Source organism: Orbicella faveolata, unplaced genomic scaffold (genome assembly GCF_042242905.1).
Source record: "Orbicella faveolata isolate gen_17 unplaced genomic scaffold, um_ofav_v1 contig_26, whole genome shotgun sequence".
Classification (NCBI taxonomy): domain Eukaryota; kingdom Metazoa; phylum Cnidaria; class Anthozoa; order Scleractinia; family Merulinidae; genus Orbicella; species Orbicella faveolata.
In genome coordinates, this window is record NW_028301554.1 from 9,547,501 (window position 1) to 9,559,882 (window position 12,382).

The 12,382-nt window shown below is 37.5% G+C and overlaps 2 protein-coding genes and 1 pseudogene across 2 annotated transcripts in view; 2 read left to right on the forward strand and 1 right to left on the reverse strand.

Annotated features, from left to right (window-relative positions):
• LOC149108087 (uncharacterized) overlaps nucleotides 1-75 on the forward strand; it is a 6,296-nt pseudogene extending 6,221 nt beyond the window's left edge.
• The window catches only part of LOC149108086 (uncharacterized), a 95,951-nt gene that overhangs the window by 23,693 nt on the left and 59,876 nt on the right, over nucleotides 1-12,382 (forward strand). The gene's annotated exons all lie outside the window — the stretch shown is intronic.
• LOC149108088 (uncharacterized) overlaps nucleotides 8,688-12,382 on the reverse strand; it is a 32,606-nt gene continuing 28,911 nt past the window's right edge. Inside the window, exons 20-24 of the mRNA XM_089295559.1 lie at nucleotides 11,353-11,817; nucleotides 10,914-11,125; nucleotides 10,604-10,644; nucleotides 10,331-10,427; nucleotides 8,688-9,530 (exon numbers count right to left, since the gene is read on the reverse strand). Coding sequence (XP_089151685.1) covers nucleotides 9,350-9,530; nucleotides 10,331-10,427; nucleotides 10,604-10,644; nucleotides 10,914-11,125; nucleotides 11,353-11,817 — 996 coding nt within the window. The 3' untranslated portion in view covers nucleotides 8,688-9,349. The remainder of the gene's footprint in view (nucleotides 9,531-10,330; nucleotides 10,428-10,603; nucleotides 10,645-10,913; nucleotides 11,126-11,352; nucleotides 11,818-12,382) is intronic.

Genomic DNA, 12,382 nt, shown 5'->3' on the forward strand with positions numbered 1-12,382 from the left:
TTCTTGAGCCCGATTTTAGATATTTTACCGTTAATCGAAAGAAAAAACATGAAATAAAATTATCTGTAAGTTTTATTGTCTTTGAGTAAAAGCGTAATTTTTCAGCTCCTTCAGCGCAACGTCTAAATTTGACTCGAAACAACGGTTTTTACGGTTTTGGACCGTACTCGGATATCGTCGCCAGAAATATTGAAAAATAGCACTTAAAGCCAAATTATTGCTATTTTTGTTTATCATATGGACTAACTGTCTCACACAGAAAATTTGAAGAAATTCTGTTTTCGGCCTAAAATCGAGTGGTCGGTTCTTACACGGACAGCCTCTTAATATTGGGAAAACACTGTCCATGAAAACCTCCCTGAAGAATCTCCTCATGTGTGACCCGTCCCTCTAAACAAAACAGCAAACCACCAATAAGCCACGTTCAGTGTATCAATATTTTAACATGGCTCCGAGGCTTTCGGGTCATTGTAAATTTTTAAGTTTCTTTTGTCTCTCAATTCCCAAAAGAGACTTGGATAAAAAGAAAACAAAACCAAATATACAACGCCTCAGAGCTATGCTAGAATATTGATATATCGAACGTGGCCTATTGTTAATGAAGACAACATTTTAATGTTGTATAATGTTTAAAATAAAGAAAAGCATTAATATCTGTAGAAAACAAAATATCTGTAAAAAAAATCAATATCTGTAGGGGTTAAGGACTTTAAGATGTAGTGCGGCTACCCTGAAGTACGACGGCAGATGGTAAAGATTGCATCCGGTGGCATGCCATTACGCGCGTTCCCGTACGACTTTCCCGCCGTAGCCTTGCTGTCTTCCAAGGGAAAGTGCCTGGTTTCACGTACTCTTCAATACGCGAGTATTAGCGTGTTATTCCCTTCTCATCTTAAAAGTCCGTTCTAAGATAGAATAATTGTTACTTTGTTATTTGTGCAGAAAATTGGACGATTTAAACATCTACCGCGAACGACAGTCATATTAGTACCGGGCCTAATGGCTGCAGACAACAAAGTTACGTATGTAAAAAGCTGAGTTATAATCGTCTACTGCTACTCAAAATGAATTTCATTAAACCAAAAGTTCTGTATGTTTGTTCTCATCATGTTGTACGAACACCTTGCCCGAGCCGAAATCGAGCTTATATCTGTTAATTTGCTTAGTAGTTGGAATCACAGGCGGTTCTAAAAGGAAAATTTAACTTCTGAGAGAGGAGGAAATCATCGCCCATAATCAAGCCCATGTAGTATGAAAGTAGAATAGAGTTCTTGGTTTCCTTGAACGAGCTTGAACGAATACATTTTTTTGTAAAGACAAGTAGAGGCTACACACGACATTGCTTCACCGCGAAATCTTCATCGTTTGATTTTGGCGGGAAAATGCCGTTGTCAGCCTAGTCCCTCAAGGCACAAAGTAGCCGCAGTAGAACCTCGCTGTTGCATAATAAGCGGGCGGATATACTATGGTCAGATGCTTTCTTGGAATTTCGGGAAACACCCGAATCTGCGCGATTCGTATTTTCCACTTCTCAAAGGGAACTCTACTGTGATACTGTGGTAAGACTGTGTTGTGTCCTCTCTTAAGGCCGCCTCACACTAGCCGATTTTTTGTCGGCCAACAAAAAAATCTCCACTTGCCGGCTAGTGTGCGTTGAATTCAGACAAGTCTGAAGTCAGTTTAAGGTGGCTCTGAACGCTATCTACGGAATTTTTTTAAACTTTACCAAACATTACGTCTTATCATGCTTATCAAATTTTGATAATATAAGAAACATTTCACCGTACCGTTTCTGAATTGTAAGCCCCTAAAGCTGTAACTAAGGGTGTTTTTAGCAGGTCATACTGTTGCTATGGTACCTTATTGTGTCAGGAAAATGATAACGTGTTCACCAATGATTGGGCAGTTTTTTGATACCATGATTGTAGCATCAAGGGATAAAGAGTGGCTATAATGACCCATCAAAATCTAGCTGCTGGAAACTGTTTTGAGCCACCTTAAAATGTTTGATCAATTTGCTGTAATGTTGTTAGCTGTGTCAAGCCATTATGATGCAAAGGTAGTAATCAGTGACTGATCAGTTATGGCCTGATTCAATTGGTTTCCTTTTGGTCAAGTTTGTGTTGAGGCTGGTTGGACAACATCATGTGAATTCCGTTGAGGTCAAGAAATACATGTACCTTTAGTTAGTGACTACTGTTTGTAAGGTGAGAATAGTTGTTGGTACATAAGTTGAGCAGTGTCTGTTCTTAGTTAGTTTGGTGGTCAGTTGTTGAAGGTGTGTTGTACTGTGGGTTTACATTTGAATGGAGTTAGTTAGTAGTTTGGTCTAGCTGTTGTTGTTGTTGTTGTTGTTGTTTTCAAGGTATACCTTGTGCAACCTTCCCATTTCTCCATTTATTCCCTGAATTTTCCCTGATTTTGAAAAATGAACATTTCCCTGACTATTTTTGGATCCTGGCATGTGGCAACCTATAATAAAAGTGCATCATTTAAAAAAAAAGAAAAAAAGTGGTACATTTTTATTTTTTTCCTGTCTTAGAATTTGATGATCCTATTTTTGATGACTTGGGGCACCCTGTAAGGATGCCCTATGGGGGACTGCCCTGAAGGAACCAGGTTAAGTTTTGATTTGATCATTGCATAAGAACATAAGTGTTTACCTGGTCCTTTTAAGCTTATGTCTTGTCCTGAGGTATTTTGACTTCAGCTGTTCAAAAGAAGAAATACAAAAATTTAGATACTGTACTCTCCACAAACTCTCTTTTTTTTCTTTATGGCATTCACATGTTAGGTGGGGTACCCCAGCAAGGCGTGTTACCTGGATAGCTGGTCTGGGTAACCCGCTTTGGTGGGGTGAGTTTTCTCCATAAGAAAGCTGCGGAGTGGGGTAACCCGCCTAACCAGGGTAATCAAATCACTGTGCCAAGAACAACACAGCAGAACAACATGGCTGCCAACCACTATGAGCGTGGCGAGTTATTTCAACAATTCACCTCCAAAACTGCCAAAACGCTAAAGAAATTGACAGTGCTGGAGACAATTTAAGCATGGAATCAGATGGTCAGGGTAAACAGCAAAATCAAACTGACATTCTGCCTGTTACAATGACATTGAAGCAAAAAGCAGCTTCATCGGAACAAACAAAGAAAACAAACATTAGTTTTTTATTATGTGCATGCTTAACAAATGGCGTGATTACATTTTGGACCTCACCCAGCACCCCCGGGGTTGCATGTAAAGGTAAGTGTTTTTTTTACCACAGGTAGGCCAGGTACCTCACCTCCCCGGGGTCCCCCGAACAGGTCTTGACATGACAAAATGGTGATGACCAAGGGATTAAGAATAATTTGGGTTACAAGCTAGATTTACTAAACATGTACATAATACATGTAGTCACTAACCTATACAAAATAAATTTGCATGTATTAACCTAGGGTAATCTCCCCCTGTGAAAGAGGCGCCTAAATTTCATGGTTGTTTACACATGCTGAAAGAAGCGACACCCCAAAAGTAATAACCATTCAAAAAGTACATGTAGTTATCTCACAATTTAATGTAATTTGACATGTTATGAGAAACAGTGAAAACAAAAGATAATACAAGCTGAACCCTATTAACCTCATATAATTATTTGCTTTAGATGACTGTTATTACAAACTAAGGCAATATGTAATGGCACCCGTGTGCCTTTTGTGTCACGTCTGTCACGTTTGTGTGACAATTCGAGTTTGCGTCATTACTTACGTCATTACTTTCCAGCATGCACTTTGTTAGTTTTAGTAGTTTTGACCATGCGGTGCCCTTGTAGCCCGGAAAGGCGTAACTTCTCTGTCGTTTCTCACGTTGTATTTTCCCCCTTTTTGTTCTCTACCGTTCACGGCGTTACGTTATTTCAGTTTTGACAGTTTTACTCTGGAATTAAAATTGTTCAAGCCACATGGGCCTTTGTTGTTTGTTTCACGAGCACCCGCGCCGGTACACAATATTTTATTTTTTGGTTTAATTAACAAGTTATGTGCACTATTGAGCGTCAAGACTATAAATGCCAAAACAACCTGTGTGCTATTCAGTGTCAAGACTATAGATGTTGAAAACAAGCTGTGTACTATTCAGTGTCAAGACTATAGACATCAAAAACAAGCTGTGTACTATTCACTGTCAAGTCTATAGATGTTGAAAACAAGCTGTGCACTATTCGGAATTCCAATACCAGGGGAATAGGAATAATAGAGTTATGTGCAAGTTTTACATTATCTTTGCTAACCTTTAAAAAAATAATTCATGAACTTTAAATGTAATTATCAGTCAATCTGAAAGTAGCAGCGCTCTGAATTTCAATGTAATCAGCAAGATTAGCAACCTCAAATTAATGTAATTTCACTTGTTATGAGAAACAATGAAAATAAGAGATGCAACATGCTGAACCAATAGCAATGATAGCAGGGAAATGCTGGTACATCTAAAATGACAGTTGTTACGGTACTTTCAGAACTTAATGGTGACATGTTTGAGGAGGATTTCTGAAAGAGGTTTGATGTAAACAAGTTCTTATTTGTCTTTCCATGGTTGCCACAGGCCTCTCTTTCAAAATTCCCTGCATTGATTAATGCATTGATTATGTGGAAAATAAACTGGATTATGCGGAAACTTCAGCAGCTAACAAAATTGATAATTTCCAATGTACTGATCATGAACAACAGTGAACCCACAGTTTAACCTCTTTATTGCTGCCACAGTGAGCGAGCCTGAAGTGAACAAATGAGACAGCAGATCTAATCCGTAAAAAAATTACTAACAATATAGAGGAAATCAACCACCTTTCATGCAAAACGCAAGGAACTGTGGTCGGCAGTAAGATCAGGAATTGTGGTCGGCAGTAATTACTGGCGGCATTTGGAGAAAATATATTCTCGTGTTGCGTGGAGTCGCTTCACTTCATGACTCCACCCAATACAAGAATATATTTTTCTCCCAACTAGCAAAAACCCTGTGCGAGAACCAACATGTGCACGCAAAACTGTCACACTCTCCCTCACTTATTGATAAATTTATTGACTACAGCAATTGGATAATAAATCTCCTAGATGTTTTGGTATGTAGAATCGCATTATACTGTTACTCGTTGTTTGTATTTTGACGAGCCCTATGGGCTCCTCAAAATATGGCACAACTTGTAAAAATGTACAGCGATACTACACACTAAAACATCTAAGATATATATATATATATATATATATATATATATATATATATATATATATATATATATATATATATATATATATTTGCCAGTATTCTTAAGGAGATCTTGTACAAAATATACCCTGCACTTGCTCCAGGTTTTCTAATACAAAGATTTTCCTTCAATAGTGATATCTTTGTTGTATTCTGTAAAGTCAAGTCACCTTTGAAGCAGTCATCCAAGTACAATGGTCTCATAATTTACAAATTAAAGTACTCTTACTAGAAGTTCAAGTGAAAGAGGGAAATATTATTGGAAACATTACCTAGCTGTATTTCAAGAGAAACAGTAATCCTCAATATCTATCGAAGTAAGCATAATATTTGGGAATTGCTCTCAACGCATCACTGGGCTCATTTAGTAACCTACCTATTCAAGTTAATTGTAGTGCTTTAACATTTATCCTAATATTTGGAAAGTTTAGACCTCCTCCACATGGTCTTTGACATAGTATGGTTCCTTTTATTTTGTCGTTTTGTTTTGCCAAAGAAAGCTGACGAACTTTTGTGCTATATGACATGTACTATAACGTTAACAAAATTGAGTTGCTTGTTTGCTTGACCAAAAATTGTGAGCAGAAAAAGCAGTTTGAAAAGAAATTCTGAAAGGGAGGGGGGGTTAACTGTGGTCGGCACCACTTCATAGCTAATTTACACATAACAGATACGCAATCCAGTGTTTTTAACCAAACATGATAAAATACTATCATAGGATGAGCAAAAGCACACTCAAAAACAGGTTTTTCAGTAAACGATTGAAAATCAAGCAAAACACTGCGAAGATTGAAGCAAAATTTCTAGATGTACTCGGTGAACTCTTTTAGCTTCTTTTCAAAGTGAGAAAACTAGTGTTCAGGTCAGCGCGGTCCCAAAGCTGACTGTGTCCCTTAAACAACGATGTTGATTTTTCCTTCCTCCATTGCCGCCATGTTGACTTTATAACCACACCTTGTTGTTTCAAGGCTCCATGGATATTATGCTGAGGTACAGGGCCTCCTAGCTTCAGACTCCTTTCCCAATTTTATTTTTTTTTTTTTTTCCTTTTCTGACGGACCAACCCAAAATCAGAAAACGCATTCGACAATAAACAAAAAATAGGGGATGGCCTTATGTAGGATGAAACAATTACTAGATTAAGTTTTGTGATATCCAAACTAATCAAGGTCTCAGTAAGGGTTATCAGCCGCAGCCGAACGCTGAGGCTGATACATGTAACCCCTACCTCCACCTTGGTTATTAGTATATTCTGGATATCACAAAAACCTCATCCAATTATTGTTTGGTATCAAAAGTAAGAATCAACTAGAACTAACACCTTGGTGGCAGCATCTTGTATGTTGAGTTGACAATTTAATTGAAGCATTTTCTTATCTCTCGAAATTGCTGATTTGTGAGAAGAAGTCTTTTGAATTGTTGAGCAAGTTTCAGAAAAGTTTATCTACTTTCTTGGACAAATTTGACAAATGGACTCTTTGGAAATTGGTATAAAAAAGCCCACAAAGTAGCAGTAATGTTTGAATTATCCCAGCTTTTTCATATATAAAACTGCATCAATAAAATACTTACCTATTGGGACTGTACTCGAGAACATGGCTTTCAGTCGTTTGTTCCGGATCCACTAGCCTCCAATACTATACCTTAGCATGTTTAATTATAATTATGCTATTATGTTGTAGTATCTCAATGTGTAGTTCTGGAAAATATCCATACCTCCCCCACGGAAGGGATTTTTTCTAACACCTCCCCACCCCTCTGGAAATTCCAGTAAAGCTTCAAACAGTTCTTAAAATTTTTTGCTCTTCCAGAACACCCCACCCCCCAGAAAATTCCAATCCCTTCTGTGGGGGGAGTGTGGATATTTTCTGGAACTGCACAATAAGACTGTAAGAACAGTTTTTCTCTTGTTGTTGTTTTTCATTTTTATTTTGTGTGATGTACATGTACTGTACATGTACTAATAATGTAACATTACTATCAGTCTGTTATGACCTCTACAACAACTGGCTTTGTTTTCAAGACTATTATGAATAGAGTGGTTTTATATCAAATATCATAAAACCAAAACCAAAGTAATGACAGGGGTCTCATTAAGGGTGGGACACCAGGCAAATTGACTGGTTGTAAGGACAATTCTGCCCATCTGTTTTGACCATCTCCAGGAAAATTTTTCTTATAAAAAGTTCAGTTCAAAAAGTTTTGTCGGCCAGTGAGAACTAGTTGCCCTCCTGTAGAAAACATTAATGAAACCCCTGAATGACTTTATTAGCCAATCACAAAGGACAAAGACCATGCCAAGAACCAATCAAAACTCCAATGAATACATGTAGCCGACATGAAGTGCAAAAAAAAAATGTGTACGGGTGCACGTGAGTCACATTGATTTTAGTTTCATCTGTGATATTTGGATGAAAAAGTGGTGCAAGGTTTTGAAAACAATGAGTGGGAAGGCTGTGTTTTCATCAATAAAACACACTGGGGCTACTATACACGGCCAAAGTAAGTATTTGAATAAACAGTAGAACTATGGTATAGAGTGTTAATGTTTTTACATTTCCGAAACACTTGATTCCAAAGACGAATCAAGAAAAGAGGAACTTGTATCAGACAATTTTGAGGATGAAGAGTCTAGTTTGTAAACAGTACAGCAAGAAGATTTTACTGGTTCAATTTGGGGGCAGGTAGGAGGCGTGGCTAACCCTAACCTGTTTGCCTGTTCGCAGAAAGTGCACATTATCTGATAGTTTTTTATCGGTTCATTGTGTAGCCTGTGTACATCCACTCAAAAAAATCGGGGAGAAGGAAACCGCCGTAAGAGAGGTTTTAGGTCTTCACTTAATTAGTAACAGCCACTTAACTGACAACTGACAAATAGACAATCAAAATTTGAACTGATAACTGACATTTGCACCCCTCCTCCCCACCCCCTCTCTCTCCCCCATTCAGACCCTCTTATTTTGCCAACACAAGGGCTTTTAACTCCTGTTAGTAATTCAAGTTGTGCTAAGGCTTCCAGTCTGGCCAAACTGTGGAGAGATATAGTGTGGCCACTGTTTTTAAATGAGAATTCCCGTTTCATCTACATAATTATGTACATGTGTAGATTCCCAGCGGCCACAGTCATGCCTGCTGTGAGTCGGACAATGTGCGCAACACCCTTGTTTTTCTTAGCCTGTTCACAAGTAGTTTGCTGATTTCTGTTTTTGCCTTTCCCGCGTCCTTTCTCATGTCTACCCACGGTTTGTTAACATGTGAGTTCACTGCTGTTCCGGCAGCTGCTCTGCACTGTTCATAGCTGCGTTCTCCGTCAACATTATACAAATTACTGCAATTGTCCTCAGCTATTCCAGTTCCCGCATCGGTTTGGTTCCAGACCTCACACCAGTCCACACATGATCAATGGCGACCACAACCACAAACAAATTAAGTCAGATTCAACACAGGTAACATTAACTTATATTTTAATATACTTAGGCTTAAACCAGTATATTGGCAGGCAATTAGCTACAACAAGATGTGTAGCAGTCTCAAATTCAGCTTTTTATCTTTACTAATGTCAAGAGCAAACTGGTTAGGCAACCAGCAGCTAGCAATGTTAACAAGATTAATGTGCCTCCATTTTCAAGTTCAGTTTCTTGTACCGTACACAACCAGCACATTGAGGCATAGGTACATGTTTTAAATTATTTCATAACTTAACTTGTTTATGTTTAAATAACTGTCCTTGATAGAACTGCTGAGACAAGAAAAATCTGACAAGGGCTAGCTTCCTTTCTACCTTTCCCGCCTCCTCCTTAATGATGTTTTTTCTTTCTTTTTATCTCAAAATTACTTCTCGTGTATTACCAACATTTTAAGACAACATTGAACGGATATGAGATAAGAAGTGGATAAGCAAAATTTTTATAATTTTTTGTTTGTAGTATTTGATGCAAGATGCTTATCTGTGCAATTCTTGAGTTTGTCTCAACTAGATCTGTCTAGGATTGAAGTCTGGATTACACGCATATATAGTAATTTTTTTTTCTTTTTGAAGTTAAATATAGCCTTTGAAAGTTTAAAGTTCTCGTCTATAGTGCATTATACTGTGGACCTTTCTGTCGTTTTCTTATCCGCTGTGTTCATCAACTTTAGCGGGCACGTTGTAGTAGGAGTGTGACTCATCATGCTTGTCCAAGTCACAATATGGTACATCCTTCGTCATGATCACCTCCAGTCGGTCAATCAACTCAGAGAAACTGGGACGAGAGGATGGATCTTCATTCCAGCACTCAGACATCAGTTCATATCTATCATGGATAGAAGATGACAAAAAGTTAAACAACTGCATTGCGGAACAAACCCGATCAATCTACAATATTTGTCAAAGCCAACTTGAAATACATTACAACGCTAAATCAGTTTCTCAACATTGTATAGGTGCATGGAGGGCATGCAAGATGCGCAAAAACGAAATATTTAAATAATGATTATCAAGCTAGCAACCTCTTGATCAAAAATAATGTGAAATACACATGTAGTAATACGATGTACAACAACCTGAACCAATGCCGTCTCAAAATCCAAAGAAGAGTTACTTGATGGTTATTTTAATTACTGGAGGGTTATCCCGTGGCTGAGCCAATTATTTTCACACAATAACAAAGTTATTATTACTACTACAGTAACTCCTATTTGTTTAGAGCCCCTCTAGACAGCAATTCTATACTCTTATATGACAACAATAGACTGCAATGGTCAGGTTTTAAAATAAATCTTATGTAAATTTGGACGGATATAGTTCATATTACAGATCCTTTGTATATATTCAATTTAAGCCACTGTATGTCCATAACATTACTTGTTCGCATATTGCGAAGTGTCCGCAGTTTAAAAACTACAATGTTCCTCTACGGTATTTGCGGTCTTCATGAATGGCTGTTCTCTACTCTTAGTAGCAGCATTACCAGTTGTTTTTAAATGATATAAATATATATTTAAGCGAGCCACACGCATTCCAATTTGTAAGTACTGGATAGTAGCTTGTTTTCAAGTATCAGCCCTATTTCGAAAGAGGGACAACTGATCTCAATGCAATTCAGTTACTTACACTTCATCACAGCACATGTCAGGCCTTTCCATGTGATAACCAGTCTTCAAGAGTCGACACAGCTCCCGATTGGTTAACGTGGGATACGGCACACCTCCTGAAATGCATCCAAAGAAAAATAAGCCGTAAGAAAGTAAGTTAACCGTAAGTGTTACATGAGGAAAACTGAAATGAATTCTCGCCTTAACATAAGAAAGTAATGACTAATTTCAAAAAAACAATAAAGAAAAAAGAATGTAATGGAAATTAAAAAAATATATTTCTTTAACTTACCCACGGTGGCCATTTCCCAAAGAAGTATTCCAAAGGACCAGCTATATGAAAATAAAAAAAGAGATCAAGAAACGCTGTTTTGTAATTACTGTACATGTACTCAACAAAATTAAGATTTTAAGTCTTTCTCTTTTTAGGCCATGTAATTATAATGACAAGCCGCCCACGAGCAACTTCTACACTTCTTTGCTGCCCTCGAAACTTCTCGACGATACACGCTAAATCCTCGAAAGAACAAGTTGTACTTCTCCGTGTGTGCATCTGAGGGTTAAGAAAAAGGCTTTGCCGTCACACAGAAAGAGTGACTTACACATCACTCTTGATGGTGTAAATGCTGTCATTAATTGATTCTGGGGCCATCCATTTCACAGGAAGCTTCTTTGTATTCTTTCCATTGTACACGTCCTCATAGATTTCTCGCATCAATCCAAAGTCTGACACTTTGACCCGGTTATCACTGCCAACCAGAATATTACGAGCTGCAAGGTCACGATGAATGAAGCCTTTCTCTGCGAGATGATTCTAAAAAATTATGAAAGAATTATGATTAAAGATTATGATTCTTTTTTTGTTTTTTTGTGAATCACGTATTAAAATTTTGTTTGAGATTACCAATAAACGAGGCATGCAAGACCCATCTCAGTTTGAGATGATTTGTTTACAAAACCTTTCTTGTGGAGGTCGAGAGTCACAACTAGAAAGTATTTTTATACTTTATCTCATTTCGAACTGGCTATACTAATACCTACCATTCCCTTTGCTATTTGCCAAGCAAAAGAAAACAGCTTTTGAGTGGTAAAGCCGTCTGCTTCTTCGTCGTTATCATCATTAATATTTTCAGTTGATATCAATGTGGCGGCATTGTTGCTGTTGCCCTGTGATGTCGATGGCATCGACATCTCTTCCATGCTTTTCTGCTCCAGAAAATCGTTACAGTTGCCTTCGTCAGGGTCGGCGTCATCATCATCAATATTTTCAGTTGATATCAGTATAGCAGAAGCGTTGTCTTTTCCCTGTGATGTCATTGGCACTGATAGCACTTCTATTTTTTCCTGGTTCAGAAAAGCATTATTGTTTCCTTCCTCTTTGTCGTCATCATCACTGATATTTTCCGTCGATTTGAATATGGCGGCAGCGTTGCTGTTTTCCTGTGATGTCAATGATATTGGCATCAGTTCAATGATTTCCTGATCCAGTGAATCATTGCTGTTTTCCTGAATAAATAAGGCAAGAAAAAGAAAAAAAAAAAAAAACAGAACATAACCTAGCAAGTAATGGTAGTAAACTAAGCGATTGTAAATTATTATGTTATTGATATTTTGGGAAGAGAGGGAAGGATAGAAAATGTGGCGCTTATTTCAAACCTAATGTAGCGTGAGTTTTTGGTGAGTTTTTAGTGAGTTTTTCTTATCTTGATTGGAAAACATTTGTAGTAATATGTCGAAGTTGTTGTTGTTTTTTTTTTCCAGTTTTGATTTTGGTATCAATGTTTGTTTTTTTACATTTCTTCCACTTCTGCTTTAGCTTTAGCATTTTTAATACTTCATCGTACTGGTAATACTTTTTAGAATATATCTAATAATTTTGATTTTTACTGCCAGTTTGGCTATGTTGACCTACCTGATCTCATCATATTTGGCACATGACCACCAATGAAATAAACATTCGTGGATACTTAACACATCATTTAACTTTCATTACCATACATAAGTACATGTACGTTTGCAGATACATGTACCAATCCAAACAATAATAATATGCGCATAGATCAATGAATTT